We start from the raw sequence: 26,172 nt of genomic DNA on the forward strand, positions 1-26,172 counted from the left end.
GCGAACAGCCCGCCTGCTATCATAGCAGGGTGTCAGCAAGGCGAACAGCCCGCCTGCTATCATAGCAGGGTGTCAGCAAGGCGAACAGCCCGCCTGCTATCATAGCAGGGTGTCAGCAAGGTGAACAGCCCGCCTGCTATCATAGCAGGGTGTCAGCAAGGCGAACAGCCCGCCTGCTATCATAGCAGGGTGTCAGCAAGGTGAACAGCCCGCCTGCTATCATAGCAGGGTGTCAGCAAGGCGAACAGCCCGCCTGCTATCATAGCAGGGTGTCAGCAAGGTGAACAGCCCGCCTGCTATCATAGCAGGGTGTCAGCAAGGTGAACAGCCCGCCTGCTATCATAACAGGGTGTCAGCAAGGTGAACAGCCCGCCTGCTATCATAGCAGGGTGTCAGCAAGGCGAACAGCCCGCCTGCTATAGTAACCTCAACAATATTCACCATTTTCAAACTAATTCTTTCAGCCTTTCCTCTTCATCTTTACTAAAATAAAAATTTATAAATTACAAAAAATTTCCCGTTTAGGTTGAAATTTAAGCTTATATATAAATTGATCTAAATGGTGTTTGCTGGCGTCAGGGAGTGACAGTTATGTGAGGTTTCCAGGCATTTTAAATTTTAAATTCAAAATTGGGCGCTGCTGCCATATCTCGCGGTACGACGCTGATCTTCTTCTGTTTTCTTGAAAAACCGTTAAGTAAACTTACACGATTGTTTGTGCAAGGGAAAACTGATGCCCGTAGGTAAGCGGTAGCAGTGTTGATAGAAGCGCTCAACGGTGATGGGCCGTTAAACGGTGATTGGTAACGGGGGATATCTACCAGTGCCAACAGAGCAGTGAGATTTGGCGCATGGCCTACTAGCCATGTTGTACCTGTTGCGTTATCATTGAATTCTTCCTACGTAAGAATTCTTTGTCGAATCTGGCCAGGAAATTGTGGATAGAGGTGGCTTCCACAACTCCCTTCGTGTGCCTTCGCAGACTCATTTGCGTTCCCAGCTTCCGCTTAGGCCCTCTCGTCCTACTTCCTCTCATTTAAAGTGTCCTTATCTAGCATAAACCCCCTTCAGTAACTTGTATGTCGGGATCATCTCTCCACCTCCTCCTCGTTTAGACAACATATCTCCTCATTATTGGAATTTTTTCGACATTCGCGATTATTTCTCTTTGTTATGTTCAGTCGAGGTGGCGGACTGGTGAACCGTTCCCACGGGGGGGGGGGGGGGGGGGGTGTTGAAGGTGTTTTTGAAAAGGTAAATGACCCCATTATCTTCAGGTGTTTCCATTAGGCTGTCATTTTTGGGACAAGAAACATGTTTGGAGAGTCAGTTATATTAATTTTTTACTTCTATTGCGTTTTGCATTTGGGAGAATACCGCAGTGGGAGGACTGGCAGGTGTTTTGTGTGGGGGAACTGGTAGGTGTTTTGTGGGGGGACTGGCAGGTGTTTTGTGTGGGAACTGGTAGGTGTTTTGTGTGGGGGAACTGGTAGGTGTTTTGTGTGGGGGAACTGGTAGGTGTTTTGTGTGGGGGAACTGGTAGGTGTTTTGTGGGGGGACTGGCAGGTGTTTTGTGGGGGGAACTGGCAGGTGTTTTGTGGGGGAACTGATAGATGTTTTGTGGGGGGGAACTGGTAGGTGTTTTGTGGGGGGGAACTGGCAGGTGTTTTGTGTGGGGGAACTGGTAGGTGTTTTGTGGGGGGGAACTGGCAGGTGTTTTGTGGGGGGGGAAACTGGCAGGTGTTTTGTGTGGGGGAACTGGTAGGTGTTTTGTGGGGGGACTGGCAGGTGTTTTGTGGGGGGAACTGGCAGGTGTTTTGTGGGGGGAACTGGCAGGTGTTTTGTGGGGGAACTGGTAGGTGTTTTGTGGGGGGAACTGGCAGGTGTTTTCTGGGGGAACTGGCAGGTGTTTTGTGGGGGAACTGGTAGGTGTTTTGTGGGGGGACTGGCAGGTGTTTTGTGGGGGAACTGGTAGGTGTTTTGTGGGGGAACTGGCAGGCGTTTTGTGGGGGGGAACTGGCAGGTGTTTTGTGGGGGAACTGGTAGGTGTTTTGTGGGAGAACTGGCAGGTGTTTTGTGGGGGGGAACTGGCAGGTGTTTTGTGGGGGGGAACTGGCAGGTGTTTTGTGGGGGAACTGGCAGGTGTTTTGTGGGGGAACTGGTAAGTGTTTTGTGGGGGGACTGGCAGGTGTTTTGTGGGGGGAACTGGCAGGTGTTTTGTGGGGGGACTGGCAGGTGTTTTGTGGGGGAACTGGCAGGTGTTTTGTGGGGGGAACTGGCAGGTGTTTTGTGGGGGAACTGGTAGGTGTTTTGTGGGGGAACTGGCAGGTGTTTTGTGGGGGGGAACTGGCAGGTGTTTTGTGTGGGGGAACTGGCAGGTGTTTTGTGGGGGAACTGGTAGGTGTTTTGTGGGGGGGGAAATGGCAGGTGTTTTCTGGGGGAACTGGCAGGTGTTTTGTGTGGGGGAACTGGTAGGTGTTTTGTGGGGGGAACTGGCAGGTGTTTTGTGGGGGGAACTGGCAGGTGTTTTGTGGGGGGAACTGGCAGGTGTTTTGTGGGGGAACTGGTAGGTGTTTTGTGGGGGAACTGGTAGGTGTTTTGTGTGAACTGACAGGTGTTTTGTGGGGGAACTGGCAGGTGTTTTGTGGGGGAACTGGTAGGTGTTTTGTGGGGGAACTGGTAGGTGTTTTGTGAGGCGAACTGGCAGGAGTTTTGTGGGGGAACTGGTAGGTGTTTTGTGAGGGGAACTGGTAGGTGTTTTGTGGGGGAACTGGTAGGTGTTTTGTGAGGGGAACTGGCAGGTGTTTTGTGGGGGAACTGGTAGGTGTTTTGTGGGGGAACTGGTAGGTGTTTTGTGAGGGGAACTGGCAGGTGTTTTGTGGGGGAACTGGTAGGTGTTTTGTGGGGGAACTGGCAGGTGTTTTGTGGGGGAACTGGTAGGTGTTTTGTGTGAACTGACAGGTGTTTTGATGAGTACGGTATAAACCCACAAATAATGCCCTTTATAACCCTGACATATTATATAGTTGTGTGTGATCCTATACCAAGAGGGTTTGAGTTCGATCCCCTGGAAGTTAGGGGGGGAAAATGGGTGTAAATTTATTGGCGAATCGTGTTCTGGGGGGGAGGGTAATGCGGGGGGGGGGGGGGACCTCGATGTTAACCTAACGAGTTTCAGTGCCTGAGTGCCAGGAGACCGTGATTCATTAAGTATTTACACATCTAGTTGCGAAACCGCTACATCTTTCAATATATATATGATTGCCGAAAAAAAATAAAACACCATAATAATGAATACAATTAAAAATAAATGAGACATAGACCGTTTGGGTGAGGGGGGGGGGAGGTGTACAGGTAGTTAGCATCGTCAGGAAGTCGTTCAAGACACCAGGCGTCTGGCGAATAGCCGTAATTCAGTCGTTAGTGATCTATTACCCCGCGTTAAGTAGGCAATTTCCATCATCGTCTTGCGCGTTCAATTAAGTTTTTTTTTTTTTGAGGGGGGGGGGAGGAGGAGGCGGGGCTTAGATAAGGTGTTTATATAGTGAAGGAGAGACCTGGGCGTGTGGGGGAGGGGGAAGGGGGGGGGGGAGTGATTTTGACAAATTATTGTAATTTGATTTGGGTGTCGGCGGATTGAACGAATTATTTTTCTTCTTCTCTAGTTCCTTCCTTCCTTCCTCTTCCTCCTCCTCCTCCTCCCTCCTCCTCCTCCTCCCTCCTCCTCCCCCTCCTCCTCCTCCTTCTTCCTCCTCCTTCTTCCTCCTCCTTCTCCTTCTTCCTCCTCCTTCTTCTTCCTCCTCCTTCTTCCTCCTCCTTCTTCCTCCTCCTCCTTCTTCCTCCTCCTCCTTCCTCCTTTTTCCTCCTCCTCCTTCCTCCTCTTCCTCCTCCTCCTTCCTCCTCCTCCTCCTTCCTCCTCTTCATCCTCCTCCTTCTTCCTCCTCCTCCTTCTTCCTCCTCCTCCTCCTTCTTTCTCCTCCTCCTTCTTCCTCCTCCTCCTTCCTCCTTCTTCCTCCTTCCTCCTTCTTCCTCCTTCCCCCTTCTTCCTCCTTCCTCCTTCTTCCTCCTTCCCCCTTCTTCCTCTTCCTCCTCCTTCTTCCTCCTCCTTCTTCCTCCTCCTCCCTCCTCCTTCTTCTTCCTCCTCCTCCTTCCTCCTCCTCCTCCTCCTCCTCCTCCTCCTCCTCTTCCTGCTGTGAGCCCAGACGCGAGCTGTTACCCACCATAAGTGATGGTATCATTCAGTAGGAGGAGCTTGCTGTGTTTACAACCCCACAATCATTTACAGCAACACTTAAGATATTTATAAATATCTTACGAAATTATGTTGTGTTTTTTTGTTTATTATTTCCTTAATTACCGAGACGATCCTGATGGTTAGTTTAAGAAGTTTATGTATACCCTGTTTTCTCTCTCTCTTTCTCCCTGTCTGTCTGTCTCTCTCTCTCTCTCTCTCTCTCTCTCTCTCTCTCTCTCTCTCTCTCTCTCTCTCTCTCTCTCTCTCTCTCTCTCTCTCTCTCTCTCTCTCTCCACCCCCACACCCCCTATGACTCCCTACCTTCCTCCATCTCTCATCCTGACCCCCCCCCCTGCTCCCCACATAACAAAGCAATTGTAATTAGCAACATGTATGACTGACAGTACACAACATACAGGTTGTATGTTGCGTTCCACATGAGGGTTTCAAGCCTCTCTCATGGTCTTGCCAGCGGGGAGGTCAACAGTTTGGTTGATCAAACCCTGGGGGAGCAGCACGCTGGACACGTAATCTTGTGGCCCGGGTTCAATTCTCGGCGCCGGAGAGAAACAATGGGCAGAGTTTCTTTCGCCCTGATGCCCCTGTCTGACACTGAAAAAATTCTTTCTAACGTCTCTATGGCTCATTTGGGCACTCAATTTCCACCTGTGTCCCCTAGTGCGTGTGCCCCTTGTGTTAAATATGTCCTTATCTACCCTATTAATTCCTCTGAGAATCTTGTATGTGGTGATCATGTCCCCTTTAACTCTTCCGTCTCCCAGTGACGTGAGTTTTAATTCCCGTAATCTCTCCTCGTAGCTCATACCTCTCAGCTCGGGTACTAGTCTGGTGGCAAACCTTTGAACCTTTTCCAGTTTAGTCTTATGCTTGACTAGATATGGACTGGTTGATACCTGGTTGATACCTGGTTGATGGGGTTCTGGGAGTTCTTCTACTCCCCAAGCCCGGCCCGAGGCCAGGCTCGACTTGTGAGAGTTTGGTCCACCAGGCTGTTGCTTGGAGCGGCCCGCAGGGCCACGTACCCACCACAGCCCGGCTGATCCGGAACTTCTCTTAGAAAACCGTCCAGTTTTCTCTTGAAGATGTCCACGGTTGTTCCGGCAATATTTCTTATGCTCGCTGGGAGGACGTTGAACAACCGCGGACCCCTGATGTTTATACAGTGCTCTCTGATTGTGCCTATGACACCTCTGCTCTTCACAGGTTCAATCTTGCATTTTCTTCCATATCGTTCACTCCAGTACGTTGTTATTTTACTGTGTGACTCCATGCTGGAGCCGCATACTCCAGGATTGGTCTGACATATGTGGTATATAATGTTCTGAAAGATTCCTTACACAAGTTTCTAAAGGCCGTTCTTATGTTAGCCAACCTGGCATATGCCGCTGATGTTATCCTCTTGATATGAGCTTCAGAGGACAGGTCTGACATGATATCAACCCCCAGGTCTTTCTCTCTGGGGAATGTGTGTGTGTGTGTGTGTGTGTGTGTGTGTGTGTGTGTGTGTGTGTGTGTGTGTACTCACCTAGTTGTGCTTGCGGGGGTTGAACTCTGGCTCTTTGGTCCCGCCTCTCAACTGTCAATCAACAGGTGTACAGGTTCCTGAGCCTACTGGGCTCTATCATATCTACACTTGAAACTGTGTATGGAGTCAGCTTCCACCACATCACTTCCTAATGCATTCCATTTGTCAACCACTCTGACACTAAAAAAGTTCTTTCTAATATCTCTGTGCCTCATTTGGGCACTCAGTTTCCACCTGTGTCCCCTAGTGCGTGTTCCCCTTGTGTTAAATAGCCCGTCTTTATCAACCCTGTCGATTCCCTTGAGAATCTTGAATGTGGTGATCATGTCCCCCCTAACTCTTCTGTCTTCCAACGAAGTGAGGTTTAATTCCCGCAGTCTCTCCTTGTAGAGAACCTTGTGTGTGTGTGTGTGTGTGTGTGTGTGTGTGTGTGTGTGTGTGTGTGTGTGTGTGTATGTGTGTGTGTGTGTGTGTGTGTGTGTGTGTGTGTGTGTGTGTGTGTGTATGTATGTGTGTGTGTGTGTGTGGAAAAACGAACAAAAATTTGTTAGTAGTTAGTAAACAGTTGGTTGTTCAGTTCAGAGGCGGGCCGAAAGAGCAAAGCTCAACCCTCGCAAGCACAACTAGGTGAACACACACACACACACACACACACACACACACACACACACACACACACACACACACACACATTAGTTAACGGATGCAATACATCAGGCAGTGATGTGGTGGAGGCTGACTCCATACACAGTTTACAATGTAGATATGATAGAGCCCAGTAGGCTCAGGAACCTGTACACCTGTTGATTGACGGTTGAGAGGCGGGACCAAAGAGCCAAAGCTCAACCCCCGCAAGCACAATTAGGTGAGTGCAATTAGGTGAGTACACACACACACACACACACACACACACACACACACACACACACACACACACACACTGTGGTTTGTGTAGCCGAAGGATAACGGACTAAGTGTGTCATCCTGTGATGATGAGCCCCGTGGTCCTATTGGACCGAAAAGCCTTATCCTCTCTGGTTTGACCTTATCTATTGGTGGGAAGTCGAGTCGAGATTTGTTATCCTAACCCAAAGGCAAGCTTTAGGTCAGAATATTAACCCTTACCCTTATCAGGATAGGATAAGAGCTGGGATATGAACTGTGTCCAACCCCGTGGACCAACGGGGATCGAACCCCTTGCACTAAGTAACTACATTAACGACGCACCACCATGCTGAGCCGACTACCCATCTTGAGGTTATCTTGAGATGATTTCGGGGCTTTAGTGTCCCCGCGGCCCGGTCCTCGACCAGGCCTCCACCCCCAGGAAGCAGCCCGTGACAGCTGACTAACACCCAGGTACCTATTTTACTGTTAGGTAACAGGGGCATAGGGTGAAAGAAACTCTGCTCATTGTTTCCCGCCGGCGCCTGGGATCGAACCCAGGACCACAGGATCACAAGTCCAGCGTGTTGTCCGCTCGGCCGACCGGCTCCCCATTCGTACAAATCTCGCCGTTATTCGTGTTTCCTCACAAAGTTTCGTACTCTTAACGCTTGCTTTCGTTCACAGCCCACAAGATATTTTTTTGTCAGCCAGGATGTTGAGCAGCCTCCTAAGACGGCAGCCGGAAGACATAACATCTTACACAGCTGGCTTGGTGCCGTGTGGTGAATCTGGAGGCTGGCACCGGATGGGTGGGTATGTGGGGGGAGGGTGGGTATATGGGGCAGAGGATAGGGGGTATATATGGGGTCCTTCATCGTCAGCTGTTCTCGTAGTTGCTGAAAAGGTCTGTTCCTTCCCTCCCTCTTAGGCCCTAAAGCGTTTAGCATCTTTGTTTACTGTCTCTATTCATCGCCCTCCTCGTGTCCTCTACACCTGCTTCCCTATACACACACACCTGGCTCTTGATGGTTGAGAGGCTGGGGCCCAGGAGCTGAGACCTCCCTCTCCCCCACAAACAAACACAGGCAAGTCATTTGCTTCCCTCAAAGACTCTTGTTTGCTTACCCAGTATGAAGTTATCCTTCCCTCTGTCTCACCCTCTCCTCTCTCTCTTCTCACGTCTCCCCCTCTTTCTCGCCTTTCCCCTCGCCCCTCTCTCCCATCCCCTATCCCCTCCCACCTATCCCACCCTCCACCATACACTAGATCAACTGAACATACAGCCACTAAACATCAGACTGCAGCACCAAGCCATCAGGGTGTGGAACACCATCGAAATGTTAGAGGACCCAATGTTTGAAAGATTGCTCTAAGATGAGACGCCCCGCTCCCACAGCTGGTGGCCCAAGATGAGACGCCCCGCTCCCACAGCTGGTGGCCCAATATGAGACGCCCCACTCCCACAGCTGGTGGCCCAAGATGAGACGCCCCGCTCCCACAGCTGGTGGCCCAAGATGAGACGCCCCGCTCCCACAGCTGGTGGCCCAAGATGAGACGCCCCGCTCCCACAGCTGGTGGCCCAAGATGAGACGCCCCGCTCCCACAGCTGGTGGCCCAATATGAGACGCCCCACTCCCACAGCTGGTGGCCCAAGATGAGACGCCCCGCTCCCACAGCTGGTGGCCCAAGATGAGACGCCCCGCTCCCACACCTGGTGGCCCAAGATGAGACGCCCCACTCCCACAACTGGTGGCCCAAGATGAGACGCCCCGCTCCCACACCTGATGGCCCAAGATGAGACGCCCCACTCCCACAACTGGTGGCCCAAGATGAGACGCCCCGCTCCCACACCTGGTGGCCCAAGATGAGACGCCCCGCTCCCACACCTGGTGGCCCAAGATGAGACGCCCCGCTCCCACACCTGGTGGCCCAAGATGAGACGCCCCGCTCCCACACCTGGTGGCCCAAGATGAGACGCCCCGCTCCCACACCTGGTGGCCCAAGACGACGCCCCACTCCCACACCTGGTGACCCATGTGTGAGAGCATCTGACTGTAATGTGAATGCTACACAGTGATCGTATATAGACATCCATATATGCTGAAATACATGTGAGGAACCACACACTCAAACACAAACGGGGGTCTGGTAGCTGAGTGGACAGCGCGCAGGATTCGTAAGCCCGGGTTCGATTCCCAGACAGGCAGAAACAAATAAGCAAAGTTTCTTTCACCCTGATGCCCCTGTTACCTAGCAGTAAATAGGTACCTGGGAGTTAGACAGCTATTACGGGCTGCTTCATGTGTGTGTTAGAAATATATGTAATAGACACAATAGAGGAAAAGTAGATTGGGTCGAAAGGCGGGGTCCAAGAGCTAAATAGCTCAATTCTGCAGACACACATACTTAGTCATACACATTGTATCAGCAATGTGTATGACTGTCATACACATACAGTCATACACATTGTATGGCCTGCTATCATAAGTCACTATATTCCACATTTCCACAACATTTCCATTCACTTGTACCTCTCTATCTTCTTCACTTAAAGAGGGAAAAGTGAAAGGGTCTCTTTGCAAGTTTTCTATGGCCAGATTCACGAAGCAGTTACGCAAGCACTTACGAACGTGTACATCTTTTCTCAATCTTTGACGGCTTTGGTTACATTTATTAAACAGTTTTCGAGCATGAAAACTTCACAGGTAACTGTTATTGTTATAAACAGCCTCCTGGTGCTTCGGAGCTCATTAACTGTTTAATAATTGTAAACAAAACCGGCAAAGATTGAGAAAAGATGTACACGTTCGTAAGTGCTTGCGTAACTGCTTCGTGAATCTGGTCCCTGGTCTATGATCCTTATGAATAGAGTCTTGAAGGCTCTCTAGTAAGGACCTCCAAGTTCCCCCCTCTTGACCCTTGTGTTCTTCAGGGTTTTACGGGATTCTTTGCTTTATATCACCGCTCTTTAAGGCTCAAAATATGTCTTAATACCATTCTTGAATTGCCTCTGCTGGGGTGTTCATTTATGCTGGGAATTATGAGACTAACTGTCTATATCCATAAGGGCCAGAATGCCTCGTTCTCCCGTCTATTACGGCCATATGAGAATATTATAACATTCTGAACCGTATGTCTTACCCACCATAAAGCTGTAAATCGTCTGCAGTGGTTTATCTTGATTTTGTTTCATCCGGTTAATGTAGAACTTAACCTGAATTGAGCCTTATCCCCCTATCCCATAAGGCCCAAAATGTTCTGGTGTTCCTGCCGTCTGACAGCTGGAGACTAGGCCTTGTGTTATTTGGGAGACGTATGGGGTCTAGGGGCTAATGTGTCTTGAAGCAATAACCGCTTCTATCGTCATAGGCGTCAAGGCCTACTCCAGTGTAATTCATTTCAGATGTATGTAGGCCGTTTTTAGACAATTTCATTACCTAAAATTTTTTCTTTTCTAAAGAAAAAATCTTTTCTAAAAAAATTATTTCATTTCATTATCCTAAATTTATTCCATACAAAAAATTTGTTGTTTGGCTAAATTTGGTGGATCTATTAGAAAGGTTTTCAATATTTTTTTGTGTTCTAATTCTATTAAGAGCGAGAGGTATTTTTCTATTTCTTTCTATTGCTTTCATTGATTTCATTCTTTCTATTGCTTTAAAGTTGCTGTAGAGAGGTAGCCAAGTGTGGGCATGGAACGAGGCGCGTACAATCAGAACAATTGTAAGTGAGCATGATACGAGACACGTACAATCAGAACAATTGTAAGTGAGCATGATACGAGACACGTACAATCAGAACAATTGTAAGTGAGCATGATACGAGACACGTACAATCAGAACAATTGTAAGTGAGCATGATACAATTATTCTGATTGTACGTGTCTCGTATCATGCTCACTTACAATTGTTCTGATTGTACGTGTCTCGTATCATGCTCACTTACAATTGTTCTGATTGTACGTGTCTCGTATCATGCTCACTTACAATTGTTCTGATTGTACGTGTCTCGTATCATGCTCACTTACAATTGTTCTGATTGTACGTGTCTCGTATCATGCTCACTTACAATTGTTCTGATTGTACGTGTCTCGTATCATGCTCACTTACAATTGTTCTGATTGTACGTGTCTCGTATCATGCTCACTTACAATTGTTCTGATTGTACGTGTCTCGTATCATGCTCACTTACAATTGTTCTGATTGTACGTGTCTCGTATCATGCTCACTTACAATTATTCTGATTGTACGTGTCTCGTATCATGCTCACTTACAATTATTCTGATTGTACGTGTCTCGTAAGTGAGCATGATACGAGACACGTACAATCAGAATAATTGTAAGTGAGCATGATACGAGACACGTACAATCAGAACAATTGTAAGTGAGCATGATACGAGACACGTACAATCAGAACAATTGTAAGTGAGCATGATACGAGACACGTACAATCAGAACAATTGTAAGTGAGCATGATACGAGACACGTACAATCAGAACAATTGTAAGTGAGCATGATACGAGACACGTACAATCAGAACAATTGTAAGTGAGCATGATACGAGACACGTACAATCAGAACAATTGTAAGTGAGCATGATACGAGACACGTACAATCAGAACAATTGTAAGTGAGCATGATACGAGACACGTACAATCAGAACAATTGTAAGTGAGCATGATACGAGACACGTACAATCAGAACAATTGTAAGTGAGCATGATACGAGACACGTACAATCAGAACAATTGTAAGTGAGCATGATACGAGACACGTACAATCAGAACAATTGTAAGTGAGCATGATACGAGACACGTACAATCAGAACAGCAGCCAAACAAGCTAAGACACAATCAGAACAAACTCATCTGAGCGGGAAAAAAAGGGAGAAAGAAAATCTGACATGAAAAAACAAATATTATATATATTTTTCCAGAGTATCTCCAATAAAAAAAATCGTCTCAATCTGGTTGTGGGGGGCGTGAGGGGGAGTATTGTTGGGGGGGCGTGAGGGGGGGTATTGTTGGGGGGGCGTGAGGGGGAGTATTGTTGTGGGGGGGGGGGCGTGAGGGGGAGTATTGTTGTGGGGGGGGGCGTGAGGGGGAGTATTGTTGTGGGGGGGGGGCGTGAGGGGGGTATTGTTGTGGGGGGGGGCGTGAGGGGGAGTATTGTTGTGGGGGGGGCGTGAGGGGGAGTATTGTTGGGGGGGCGTGAGGGGGGGGATATTGTGGGGGGGCGGGAGCGGGGATATTGTGGGGGGGGGAGCGTGAGGGGGGGATATTGTGGGAAGGGGGGTATATGGGAGGGGGTAGGGGAGGTTCACCGTGGGAGGGAGTGCATGGGAGGACGCAGAGGTGGTGGGCATGGCTGATATACTCACCTAGTTGTGCTTGCTGGGGTTGAGCTCTGGCTCTTTAGTCCCGCCTCTCAACCGTCAATTAACTGGTGTACAGATTCCTGAGCCTATTGGGCTTTATCATATCTACTCTTGAAACTGTGTATGGAGTCAGCCTCCACCACATCACTGCCTAATGCATTCCGTTTACTAACTACTGACACTGCAAAAGTTCTTTCTGACGTCCCTGTGACTCATCTGGGTACTCAGTTTCCACCTGGATCCCCTTGTTCGTATTCCACCCGTGCTAAGTAAGGTCTTTTACTACCCTGTCAATTCCCCTGAGAATTTTGTATGTGGTGATCATGTCTCCTGTAATTTGTCATCCAGCAACGTGAGGTGTTCAGAATAAACAAAGCAAAAGCAACCTAAGCAAGACTTGAGGAGATTCAAATAAACAAACTTATACAAGTTGAACAGTTGATTGAGAGTCGGGACCAAAGAGCCCAAGCTCAACCCCCACAAGCACAACTAGGTGAGTACAAGGCCCTAGTCCAGCTGCAACTAGCTGGATGAGATGGCATACGGTCATTATATTATATATATATATATATATATATATATATATATATATATATATATATATATATATATATATATATATATATATATATAATATGGGGCGGTCGGTTATATATACAAGAGCCATCCATAGAGGGTGTGTTCGTCCACCGGATGGGGGGGGGGGCGGATTGTAACGGCCATATGTGACTTCAACGGATCTATATTAACGGGGGGGGGGGGGGTGGAGGGACTTTTGTAATCTGGTGAGGTGTTGGTCTCTTGTTGTGGGGTGACGTTGTGGGACCACATGAGGGCAGGAGGCTGTGTAGGACCACACAGGAGACTGTGTGGGACCACAGAGGAGGGCAGGAGGCTGTGTGGGACCACAGAGGAGGGCAGGAGGCTGTGTGGGACCACACAGGAGGGCAGGAGGCTGTGTGGGACCACACAGGAGGGCAGGAGGCTGTGTGGGACCACACAGGAGGGCAGGAGACTGTGTGGGACCACACAGGAGGGCAGGAGGCTGTGTGGGACCACACAGGAGGGCAGGAGGCTGTGTGGGACCACACAGGAGGGCAGAAGACTGTGTGGGACCACAGAGGAGGGCAGGAGGCTGTGTGGGACCACACAGGAGGGCAGGAGACTGTGTGGGACCACACAGGAGGGCAGGAGACTGTGGGACCACAGAGGAGGGCAGGAGACTGTGTGGGACCACACAGGAGACTGTGTGGGACCACACAGGAGGGCAGGAGGCTGTGTAGGACCACACAGGAGGGCAGGAGACTGTGGGACCACAGAGGAGGGCAGGAGACTGTGTGGGACCACACAGGAGACTGTGTGGGACCACACAGGAGACTGTGTGGGACCACACAGGAGGGCAGGAGACTGTGTGGGACCACACAGGAGGGCAGGAGACTGTGGGACCACAGAGGAGGGCAGGAGACTGTGTGGGACCACACAGGAGGGCAGGAGGCTGTGTAGGACCACACAGGAGGGCAGGAGACTGTGGGACCACAGAGGAGGGCAGGAGACTGTGTGGGACCACACAGGAGACTGTGTGGGACCACACTGGAGGGCAGGAGACTGTGGGACCACAGAGGAGGGCAGGAGACTGTGTGGGACCACACAGGAGACTGTGTGGGACCACACAGGAGGGCAGGAGGCTGTGTAGGACCACACAGGAGGGCAGGAGACTGTGGGACCACAGAGGAGGGCAGGAGACTGTGTGGGACCACACAGGAGACTGTGTGGGACCACACAGGAGGGCAGGAGGCTGTGTAGGACCACACAGGAGGGCAGGAGACTGTGGAGGACCACACAGGAGGGCAGGAGACTGTGGGACCACAGAGGAGGGCAGGAGACTGTGTGGGACCACACAGGAGACTGTGTGGGACCACACATGAGGGCAGGAGGCTGTGTAGGACCACACAGGAGGTCCACAGACCACCACAGTACAACACCTTGTGTCACAGTCAGACAATAACAACAGTTTACCATCAGATTACTCCCTGTTGAATCATTGCAGCCATTCATGGCTGTACTTCCATTGTCGGTTAATGTACGCGTTCCCGCCCACGGCTTACAGAAGCCCGCGTCCCTGATTTATTGTTTAACAGGTGTACCAACACTACTGGGGAGTACCAGGCGTACCAACACTACTGGGGAGTACTAGGCGTACCAACACTACTGGGGAGTACCAGGTGTACCAACACTACTGGGGAGTACCAGGCGTACCAACACTACTGGGGAGTACTAGGCGTACCATCACTACTGGGGAGTACCAGGCGTACCAACACTACTGGGGAGTACCAGGCGTACCAACACTACTGGGGAGTACTAGGTGTACCAACACTACTGGGGAGTACCAGGCGTACCAACAGTACTGGGGAGTACCAGGCGTACCAACACTACTGGGGAGTACCAGGCGTACTCCCCAGTTTTTAAATCTCCAAAATCTCCAATTTGATTTAAAAAAAAATTTAAATCAAATTTAAATCTCCAAGGATATATGAGGAATTCACAGAGCAGATGCACAAAATAGAGAACATACTTGATAACCTAGCAAACCCAGCACCAGATATTATCTTTCTTGGAGATTTCAATTTACCGAGTCTAAGATGGAGAACGGCAAACACAAATATCATAGCAGGGAATGACCCGGGAAATAACCAACCACAGGTCAGAGAACTTTTGAGATTCTGTGACAAATTCTCGCTCAATCAACAGATCACAGAACCAACTAGGAACGAAAACACACTAGACTTGTTATTCACAATGATGAACTAATCAGAGACATCACAATCTCAGATACTTCATACTGAGACCATAAGCTCATTGAAGTGCGAACTAGCATAAATAACGGTAGTAGGTCTAAGAGATCCAACAAGCGAGAAGGAATATTCAATCAATTCAATTTCAACAATAGGAGGATCGACTGGGAAAAAATAAATGTAGACCTTGCAACCATTCAATGGGAGACGGTCTTAAGCGACAAAACTCCCACACAGGGAATATTATATATATTATATATATATATATATATATATATATATATATATATATATATATTATATATTATATATAATATATATATATATATATATATATATATATATATATATATATATATATATATATATATTATATGAAAATTATAGGCCAGTTGCACTAACATCACACATAATAAAAGTTTCTGAAAGAGTGATTAGGAATCAAATTTCTAATTTTTTGGAAAATAATGAGTTATACAACCCAGGACAACATGGATTTAGAGCGGGAAGATCCTGTCTGTCACAGTTACTCAACCACTATGACAAAATCACAGAAGCCCTAGAAGAAAAGCAAAATGCAGATGTAGTATACACAGACTTTGCAAAGGCGTTCGACAAATGTGACCATGGGGTGATAGCACACAAAATGAGGTCAATGGGAATAACTGGTAAAGTAGGACGCTGGATACTCAATTTCCTGTCGAACAGAACACAAAGAGTAACAGTCAATCAGATAAAATCAAGTCCAAGCGCAGTTAAAAGCTCTGTGCCTCAAGGTAGAGTCCTTGCACCGCTGCTGTTCCCTATTCTCATATCAGATATAGATAAAAATACAAGTCACAGCTTCGTGTCATCCTTCGCAGATGACACAAAAATCAGCATGAAAATTACCTCTGCTGAAGACATGGAAAAACTACAAGCAGATACCAACAAAGTTTCTGATTGGGCAGCAGAAAATAACATGATGTTTAACAGTGATAAATTTCAGGTACTCAGGTACGGCAAAAATGAGGACCTAAAACATAATACAGGGTACAAAACACAATCGAATCTGTCCATAATAGGTAAACAGCATGTCAAGGATTTAGGAATAATGATATCTGACGACCTAACGTTTAGGGAGCATAACCAAGCAAATATTGCGTCAGCCAGAAAAATGATCGGTTGGATTACGAGAACTTTCAAATCCAGGGATCCCATCACAATGGTTGTACTCTTCAAGTCACTTGTGTTCTCCCGTCTCGAGTACTACTCAGTACTCACTTCCCCCTTCAGAGCAGGAGAGATTGCTGAAATAGAGGGAATACAGAGAACATATACGGCACGCATAGACGAGATAAAACACCTAAATTATTGGGATCGTCTTAAAGCTCTCCAAATGTACTCTCTAGAAAGGAGACGAGAGAGATATAAAATAATATACACATGGAAAATACTGGAGGGCCAGGTCCCAAATCTACACAGTAAAATAACAACGTATTGGAGTGAACGATATGGAAGAAAATGCAGAATAGAACCAGTGAAGAGCAGAGGTGCCATAGGCACAATCAGAGAACACTGTATAAACATCAGAGGTCCGCGGTTGTTCAACGTCCTCCCAGCGAGCATCAGAAATATTGCCGGAACAATCGTGGACATCTTCAAGAGAAAACTAGACTTTTCTAAAAGACGTTCCGGACCAACCGGGCTGTGGTGGGTATGTTGGCCTGCGGGCCGCTCCAAGCAACAGCCTGGTGGACCAAACACTCACAAGTCAAGCCTGGCCTCGGGCCGGGCTTGGGGAGTAGAACTCCCTGAACCCCATCAACCAGGTACCAGGCGTATCAACACTACTGGGGAGTACCAGGCATACACGAGAGTACCAGCACTACAGAGGATTGCCAACACAACAAACCTGATTACCAACAACCACAAGAGAGGAGTACCACCAACCACAACAGGAGTACCACCAACCACAACAGGAGTACCACCAACTACAACAGGAGTACCAACAACCACAAGAGAGGAGTACCAACAACCACAAGAGAGGAGTACCAACAACCACAAGAGAGGAGTACCACCAACCACAACAGGAGTACCACCAACCACAACAGGAGTACCACCAACCACAACAGAGGAGTACCAACAACCACAACAGGAGTACCACCAACCACAACAGGAGTACCACCAACCACAACAGAGGAGTACCAACAACCACAACAGGAGTACCAACAACCACAACAGGAGTACCACCAACCACAACAGAGGAGTACCAACAACCACAACAGGAGTACCAACAACCACAACAGGAGTACCAACAGACCAGAGAGCATGTCAGACAAGGCGGCGCGAGAACACGTCAGAGGACGCCAGCAACAGTCAGCCGTCAGCGAGGCGGGAAACATCTCGCGGCTCACGCAAGGATTTCCCCGCTAAGCCGAGGGTAGACAGCTCCTGGGACGCGCAGGAGCCGGCATACGCGGGGAGGGGAAGGTTCCGGGGGGAGGGGAAGGTTCCGGGGGGAGGGGAAGGTTCCGGGGGGAGGGGAAGGTTCCGGGGGGAGGGGAAGGTTCCGGGGGGAGGGGGTTATTGGGTAGGGGGTGTGAAGGGTGGAGAAGAATGTATGGGGAGGGGTAGGAATGAGAAGAACGGGGTGATGGGGTGTGGGTAGGAATAGGGATGAGAGATGTAGAGGTAGGGGGAGGGTTGTATTGGGGGAGGATAGAGAAGGAAGGGGAATAAGGGGGAAGGGGGATATACTAAACGGGACGGAGGAATGGGACAGATGAGTGAATGAGGGGATAGGAGAAAGAGGAGGGGGGGGAAGTGGAAAAGGAATAAGCGAGATGCAGTTGTCAGGAAGGGGATGTACGTGGGAGGGGGAAGGGGGTGTACGTGAGAGGTGGGGCAGAAGGGATTTTTCAGCCGAAGGATCTGATCTCTTCAAGACGTCTGAATATGCAAATTTCGTGTTGCTGGAATATGGTTTGTGCCGATATGGGCGCTGAAGCAGACGCCGTGTGGGATTATGTCGCTATGTCCAATCCCGGAGAAGGGTACATGGAAGAGGAAGAGAAGTATAACACCAGGCAGCATGGGTTTAGAAACCGCAGAGGGGCCCATACAGCTATACCCCTGATCTACCAGCATATAGCCAACGCAGTGTCGAAAAAAGATCAGTGTAATATAGTGCTTAGAGACGTTTCAAAAGCCTTCGACAAAGTGTGGCACACAGGCCTAAAATATAAGATATCTGAGCTAGGACTTCCTGAGAGATTTACTACTACTCTCTGCAGCTTTATTGACAACAGAACTGCTAGGCTTAATATCGGCAGCTACTTGGGTGACGTAATAGAACTGAAAAGTGGAGTACCACAAGGATGCCAAATAATATACACATGGAAGATACTGGAGGGCCAGGTCCCAAATCTACACAGTAAAATAACAACGTACTGGAGTGAACGATATGGAAGAAAATGCAGAATAGAACCAGTGAAGAGCAGAGGTGCCATAGGCACAATCAGAGAACACTGTATAAACATCAGAGGTCCGCGGTTGTTCAACGTCCTCCCAGCGACTATAAGAAATATTGCCGGAACAACCGTGGACATCTTCAAGAGAAAACTGGACTGTTTACTAAGAGAAGTTCCGGATCAGCCGGGCTGTGGTGGGTATGTGGGCCTGCGGGCCGCTCCAAGCAACAGCCTGGTGGACCAAACTCTCACAAGTCAAGCCTGGCCTCGGGCCGGGCTTGGGGAGTAGAAGAACTCCCAGAACCCCATCAAGCAGGTATGCTGCCTCTCTCCCACTCTATTCAACATATATACAGCTGACCTACCCCAACCCCAACATGGCGAATACATCACAGGCTCAGGAACCTGTACACCTGTTGATTGACGGTTGAGAGGCGGGACCAAAGAGCCAGAGCTCAACCCCCGCAAGCACAACTAGGTGAGTACAACTAGGTGAGTACATACACTGACGATGTCACCCAAATAATTTGCCAACCGGGACCATCAAAGCCGCCACTAGCCAACAAGACCAAGGCAACAATTGAATTCATAAACTACTTTGAGAAGCCATGGAAAATTAGCACAAATAAAAGTTTCAGATAATACACATTGCAAAAAGAAACCCGGACCCCATCATCCTTGATAACCATCCGATCCAATATGCGGAGGTAGGCAGAATACTGGGACTTATGATCAATAGAACAGGGATACAAACTCATGTAAGGGACCGACTAAATAAAGCCAAAGCAGCATTAGGAAAACTGAGAAGATTCCGAAGCCTCAGTACTAACATTCAGATCCACCTTTATAAGGCTCTAGTTCGGCCGCATCTAGAGTATCCCCCAGTACCACTACACACCATAAAGAAAACTAACATGCAGAAACTGCAAGCAGTGCAAAATAAGGCGCTAAGGAGAGCAGCAAAACACCGTCCATCATATGATCAGACAATCCAGGAGCTCCATGAACTTCTGAACATAAAGCCACTAAACATCAGACTGCAGCACCAAGCCATCAGGGTGTGGAACACCATCGAAATGTTAGAGAACCCAATGTTAGAAAGATTGCTCCAAGATGAGACGTCCCACTCCCACAGCTGGTGGCCCAAGATGAGACGCCCCGCTCCCACAGCTGGTGGCCCAAGATGAGACGCCCCGCTCCCACAGCTGGTGGCCCAAGATGAGACGCCCCGCTCCCACAGCTGGTGGCCCAAGATGAGACGTCCCGCTCCCACAGTTGGTGGCCCAAGATGAGACGCCCCGCTCCCACAGCTGGTGGCCCAAGATGAGACGCCCCGCTCCCACAGCTGGTGGCCCAAGATGAGACGCCCCGCTCCCACAGTTGGTGGCCCAAGATGAGACGTCCCGCTCCCACAGTTGGTGGCCCAAGATGAGACGCCCCGCTCCCACAGCTGGTGGCCCAAGATGAGACGCCCCGCTCCCACAGCTGGTGGCCCAAGATGAGACGCCCCGCTCCCACAGTTGGTGGCCCAAGATGAGACGTCCCGCTCCCACAGTTGGTGGCCCAAGATGAGACGCCCCGCTCCCACAGTTGGTGGCCCAAGATGAGACGTCCCGCTCCCACAGCTGGTGGCCCAAGATGAGACGCCCCGCTCCCACAGCTGGTGGCCCAAGATGAGACGCCCCGCTCCCACAGCTGGTGGCCCAAGATGAGACGCCCCGCTCCCACAGTTGGTGGCCCAAGATGAGACGTCCCGCTCCCACAGTTGGTGGCCCAAGATGAGACGCCCCGCTCCCACAGTTGGTGGCCCAAGATGAGACGCCCCGCTCCCACAGTTGGTGGCCCAAGATGAGACGCCCCGCTCCCACAGTTGGTGGCCCAAGATGAGACGTCCCGCTCCCACAGCTGGTGGCCCAAGATGAGACGCCCCGCTCCCACAGCTGGTGGCCCAAGATGAGACGCCCCGCTCCCACAGTTGGTGGCCCAAGATGAGACGCCCCGCTCCCACAGCTGGTGGCCCAAGATGAGACGCCCCGCTCCCACAGCTGGTGGCCCAAGATGAGACGCCCCACTCCCACAGCTGGTGGCCCAAGATGAGACGCCCCGCTCCCACAGCTGGTGGCCCAAGATGAGACGCCCCGCTCCCACAGCTGGTGGCCCAAGATGAGACGCCCCGCTCCCACAGCTGGTGGCCCAAGAGCCGCGATTCACTAGATGATAACCCCGCCCCACAGTACATAATTCCCAGATGAAATACTGACCAGAAATCCCTCCCCCCAATAATTGAATACAGAAACAACAAAAATGGTGTATATATTTAAATATATATACATGTATATATGCATGTATTTATATATAAATCAATAAAGAATATAATAATAAAAAACCTTAATTAAACAGAACATAGCATGTGTGGAAAGTCAAAGTCAAAGTTAATACTAGTCCCACGGGGGACACGGTAGCGTAGCGTAGTGGTAAGATACTCACCTGGCGTTTCGGGAACGCTTTGTCCTGGGTTCGTATCCTGGCTGGGGAGGATTGACTGGGCGCCAATCCTTAACTGTAGCCTCTGTTCACCCAACAGTAAAATGGTTAGTGGTTAAACAACTTGGCGGGTCGTATTCCGGGGAACATGGGATTAAGGACTTGCCCGAAACGCTACTCGTCCTAGTGGCTGTACAAGAATGTAACAACTCTTGTATACATAAATAAACATAAAAATATATATTTGTTTTTCATGGTTTGCCCAACCACTTTGGCTGGACGGTAGAGCGACAGTCTCGCTTCATGCAGTCCCCGACCGTCCAAGTGGTTGGGCACTATTCCTTTCCACGGTCCCATCCCAAATCCTTACCCCTAACCCGTTCCAAGGAATATATAGCTATGGAGGCTTGGCGCTTTTACCTGATAGTGTCTTTTCATGTGGTGAACGCGAGTTCGATTACATCCTTCTAGGGAGCGCTTAAGGGCAGGATTGGCAGTGTCGCTCAGAGTTACATAGATACAGAGAACGCTTGAGAGTACGAGCAGAGACTTGATATTTAACACGTTCAAAGATTTCAGTGAGGGAGCAGAGTGGTGTCTGGGACTGGAATTTCTTATTGTCCTAATTACTGATTTTTGTTGCGTAATTAGGGGTCGGAGGTAATTAAGGGTGGTAGATCCCCACAGGTATTATTTAAGAGAGGCGTCTGATATGGAGTGAACCGCAGCTGGTTCCACACACTCGTTTTAAAGCGCCAGGTCCGAAAGCAGGTGTTTGAAGTATTGGAGCAATGTTTGATCCCGCAACATCTGACCAGTGTTGGTATAAAACAGGTGTTTGAATATTGCGTCCCGACCATCTGGTCACCATTTGGTCCGGGAGGCATCTCCCGTCACGCTGGGTGCAGTCGCGCCTCCACAGATCTCCAGTATCATCTATTGATACTGGTGATGGCTCAAAAGGGCCACCACTTACGAGCTATTCATGCCCGTGCCACCTTTTGGGTGGCTTAATCTTCATCAATCATTGCGTCCCACAGCACCGCTCCTATGCCAGGTAAGTCCATCAAGGGGTCACCATAGCCCGTGCTACTTGGAATTTTTAGTTCCCAGTAGCTGAATCTTAAACTACAACAATATTGCGTCCTATATAGTGTTGGTGTAAAACAGGTGTTAGAATATTGCGAACTTACGGGTTCACCATAGCCCGTGCTACATGGACACTTCGTTCTGAGTAGCTGAATCTAAAACAACAACAACAACAACATACTGCGTCCGCGCAATAGGTTCTATACAAATCCCACAGCTGTAACACACCCGTTTCACCACCTGGCTTGCTTCCCGTTGCCTTTAGAATACGAAACTTTTGGTCAAATTAGTACACAATTTGAAACAAAATAGTTCCCCTTGTAAATAATAATAAACCGTTTTCTTTGAATATGGCATCACGAACATTTCCAAAGAAAACCTGTCTGAAGACGGGGGTATACTATTGTATTACTCAAATACCGGCAGCCGTCTCATAATCGAGGGTCCCAGGTTTGATTGCTGTGAGAGCACAGCCACGGGAGACAGAGCACAAATTTCCTTTCACCAGATGGCTCTGTTCACCCAGCAGTGAAATAAGTACCCGGGAGTGAGACAACTGTTGTGGGCTGCATCCTGGGAGAGGTCAGTAGGTGACCTTAGTGGAGGTGACCTCCATTTTCCTTTACCCGGGACAGGATGTCTGTACTTACTTATCGAGCCCCCCCCCCCCCCATAGATCAACTTCTGACCCTCCCCAGGATGCAGGGCGCAGCAGTTGTTTCACTCTAGGGTACCTATTTCGCTGCTAGGTGAACAGGAGCATCAGGTGGTAGCCCCTGGGGTCCTGTACAGACTTATGGATTGACGTCCAGTAAATCCTTCCCAGCCAGGATACGAACCCCGGCTGAAACGCGAGGCGAGTGTCTTACCACTTTCTTAGTTTAGTTAATTTATTATGCACCCCATACCCATCTTGTGGCGGTAGTGGAAAGGGTTACAGAGGCACATAATGGGCTCAGGGACTGAACCCCACAATTCATTTAGCTAAGCAAGTTACAATCTTGATGAGCTAGTTACAACGTTCAGTACACATCGTCACATCAACAATGGGCTTGAGATCGACCACAAGTACAGTTTCTAAATTAAGCAACTGACATATGTGGAGAGCTAGTGTCACAATTAATATGTTTTGAAATTGAAATTGAAATAAGTTTATTGAGGTAAAATACACACAAAGGGATGAGGTAGCTCAAGCTATTCTCACCCCGTTCAGTACATCGTGTTAATACATACATAGACACACATCACAAACAATAAACATATTACCAAACAGTCTGAGAGATAAACATATACATTTCCTATTAATATGTTTGTCCTGCACACCGCCCCCCATCCAGTGGGCAGCGGTGGATAGGTTACAATCGCTTAGTTACTACCTACAGTTAGCAAACTGGGGAGATTTGGCTAACGCCGCGGGAACTGCTTAGATTAAACGGCTGTAACGGGACTAGACGTTGAGATGTAAGTCTGGTCCTCACCACACACTCAGACCTTGACAAAACACTCAAGAGAGTGCTAAACACTTGGTGTAAATTCCTTACATAAATTTCACAAATACACAAATGTGGGGTTTTTATCCTATGTTCTTATGTCTGGGAGAAGACATTACCAAGAAATTACAAGAAACATTATTAATTGTTTCAAGCAGAAAATCTCCGTGGTGTAGTGGTAAGACACTCACCTGGCGTTCCGCGAGCGCTTAGTCACTGGTTCGTATCCTGGCCGGGGAGGATTTACTGGGCGCAAATCCTTAACTGTAGCCTCTGTTTAACACAACAGTAAAATGTGTACTTGGTTGTAACAACGATTCTTCGCGGCGGGGATCGTATTCCAGGGACCTGCCCGAAACGCTACGCGTACTAGTGGCTGTACAAGAATGTAACAACTCTTGTATATATCTCAAAAACAAAAAATAGGACTGTTCATTAACATGACTGTGTGGACGACAGACTCGGGGTTACACACAAACTGTTGTGGAAACACAAACCGAAACTGTCTCTATTTTCCGCTTGTTACAACTTGTAATAAAGTTGTTACATCTTGGCTTAACGTGTTTATGACGTATTTGAACGTTGTTACAACTTGCTATATTGGTTGTTATAACTGGTTAGGAGGTGTTAAAACTTGTTCGAACGTTGTACCAACGTCGTAGTTTCGGTGTGTGTTTGGCGGGTATGCAGTAGTAGTGTTCTTCCTTGGGCACTTCAGCATTGTTCTGACAGTTCCTGCGACGGCGCTGGAACCAATCGTATTGGCGTTTGCCTTTCCATTGGAGACTTTTAGTGCCGTGGAGAGGGGGGAACCTGCTGCTTGGGTAACAGCTTCTTCCTCTGATTTTGATTGTTGCCGTCGAAGGCGGCTAGTTTATTGTGCACCCCATACTCATCCTGTGAGCGGTAGCGCAAAAAGCATTACAGAGGGCACAAAAGGTCTTTATCAGACCTCATCTTAGATTATTACATAAACAATTTCATCTATCCTTCACACCTTATAGTTACAATGTCAGCTAGTTACAGAGAAAGTGCTATTACAAGAGCTATATATTTACAGTAAGTCATCATACATTAATGGTAGGTCTTATCGCTAATACATGATAGTTTGGCCAATGGGGATATTACAAAGTCATAGGGGAGCTTCTGTTTATTATTAGTCCTCACAATACACTACTTGTTTCTTCATCTCATATGAGATACGGGACAGTACGTCACCTTTGTGAGTCGATTTCATTTCAAATTACGTCCAAATTTGGCCATAGCGCGCATACGGGCCAAAAGTGACGTTATTTTTAAGAGGACGGGTTGTGTGTGCTAATGTTTGGTGTAAGGTCGTGTTACTCTGGTGTACGGATTGACTGATCTTCCCGTCTGTCCCCACAGGAACCCAAGTCGCAGTAGCAGCAGCGGAGGTGATACGGAGCGCGGCGCCCAAGACACCTCCCTAGTACACCTCCAGCCTCCCGCGGTGAGTAAGCCAGCAGGAGTGGTGGTGGTGAGTAAGCCAGCAGGAGTGGTGGTGAGTAAGCCAGCAGGAGTGGTGGTGGTGAGTAAGCCAGCAGGAGTGGTGGTGGTGAGTACGCCAGCAGGAGGGGTGGTGGTGAGTACGCCAGCAGGAGGGGTGGTGGTGAGTACGCCAGCAGGAGGGGTGGTGGTGAGTAAGCCAGCAGGAGGGGTGGTGGTGAGTGAGCCAGCAGGAGGGGTGGTGGTGAGCCAGCAGGAAGGGTGGTGGTGAGTGAGCCAGCAGGAGGGTTGGTGGTGAGTACGCCGGCAGAAGGGTTGGTGGTGAGTACGCCAGCAGGAGGGTTGGTGGTGAGTAAGCCAGCAAGAAGGGGGGTGGTGAGTAAGCCAGCAAGAAGGGGGGTGGTGAGTAAGCCAGCAAGAAAGTGGGTGGTGAGTAAGCCAGCAAGAAGGGGGGTGGTGAGTAAGCCAGCAAGAAGGGTGGTGGTGAGTAAGCCAGCAAGAAGGGGGGTGGTGAGTAAGCCAGCAAGAAGGGGGGTGGTGAGTAAGCCAGCAAGAAGGGGGGTGGTTCTATACTCCTCCAAAGTATAAAAAAAATGACTATATTATTCCCCACAAGCTTTGCTTTTGTGAGCGATGGCACTGGGAGGAGTGTGTGCAAGTGTCAGAGGAAGCTTAGCCAAGCCTTCTCCAGCTTCTTCAGTCGTCAAGATGAAGAAGCTGGAGAAGCCAATTCACTTTACAGGTGAGTTGGTTCTGCCTCACTGTGACCAATCTGTTCCCGGCATATTATTGATACAGACCACTTTTTTAGAAGGTCCAAAGTAGGAAAGACCCCCTCTTTCTTCCCCCTGTTCCCCCCCTTTCTCTCCCCCCTCTTTCTCTCCCCCCTCTTTCTTCCCCCTCTCTTTCTTCCCCCTCTCTTTCTTCCCCCTCTCTTTCTTCCCCCCCTCTTTCTTCCCCCCTCTTTCTTTCCCCCCTCTTTCTTTCCCCCCTCTTTCTTCCCCCCCTCTTTCTTCCCCCCTCTTTCTTCCCCCCCTCTTTCTTCCCCCCCCCTCTTTCTTCCCCCCCTCTTTCTTCCCCCCCTCTTTCTTCCCCCCCCTCTTTCTTCCCCCCCTCTTTCTTCCCCCCTCTTTCTTCCCCCCCTCTTTCTTCCCCCCTCTTTCTTCCCCCCCTCTTTCTTCCCCCCCTCTTTCTTCCCCCCCTCTTTCTTCCCCCCTCTTTCTTCCCCCCCTCTTTCTTCCCCCCCTCTTTCTTCCCCCCCTCTTTCTTCCCCCCTCTTTCTTCCCCCCTCTTTCTTCCCCCCTCTTTCTTCCCCCCCTCTTTCTTCCCCCCCTCTTTCTTCCCCCCCTCTTTCT

The 26,172-nt window shown here is 49.1% G+C and overlaps 1 protein-coding gene across 5 annotated transcripts in view; it reads left to right on the forward strand.

The window, feature by feature from the left end:
- LOC123772658 (uncharacterized) overlaps positions 1-26,172 on the forward strand; it is a 697,131-nt gene that overhangs the window by 450,737 nt on the left and 220,222 nt on the right. For all 5 annotated transcript variants that reach the window (XR_006774694.2, XR_011222564.1, XM_069303582.1 and 2 more), the window contains exon 3: positions 24,737-24,821. Coding sequence is in view for 3 of the 5 variants with exons in the window: in XM_069303582.1 (XP_069159683.1) it covers positions 24,737-24,821 (85 nt within the window). In the remaining 2 variants the exon portion in view is untranslated. The remainder of the gene's footprint in view (positions 1-24,736; positions 24,822-26,172) is intronic.

The sequence above is a fragment of the Procambarus clarkii genome, chromosome 50 (assembly GCF_040958095.1).
Source record: "Procambarus clarkii isolate CNS0578487 chromosome 50, FALCON_Pclarkii_2.0, whole genome shotgun sequence".
Classification (NCBI taxonomy): Eukaryota; Metazoa; Arthropoda; class Malacostraca; order Decapoda; family Cambaridae; genus Procambarus; species Procambarus clarkii.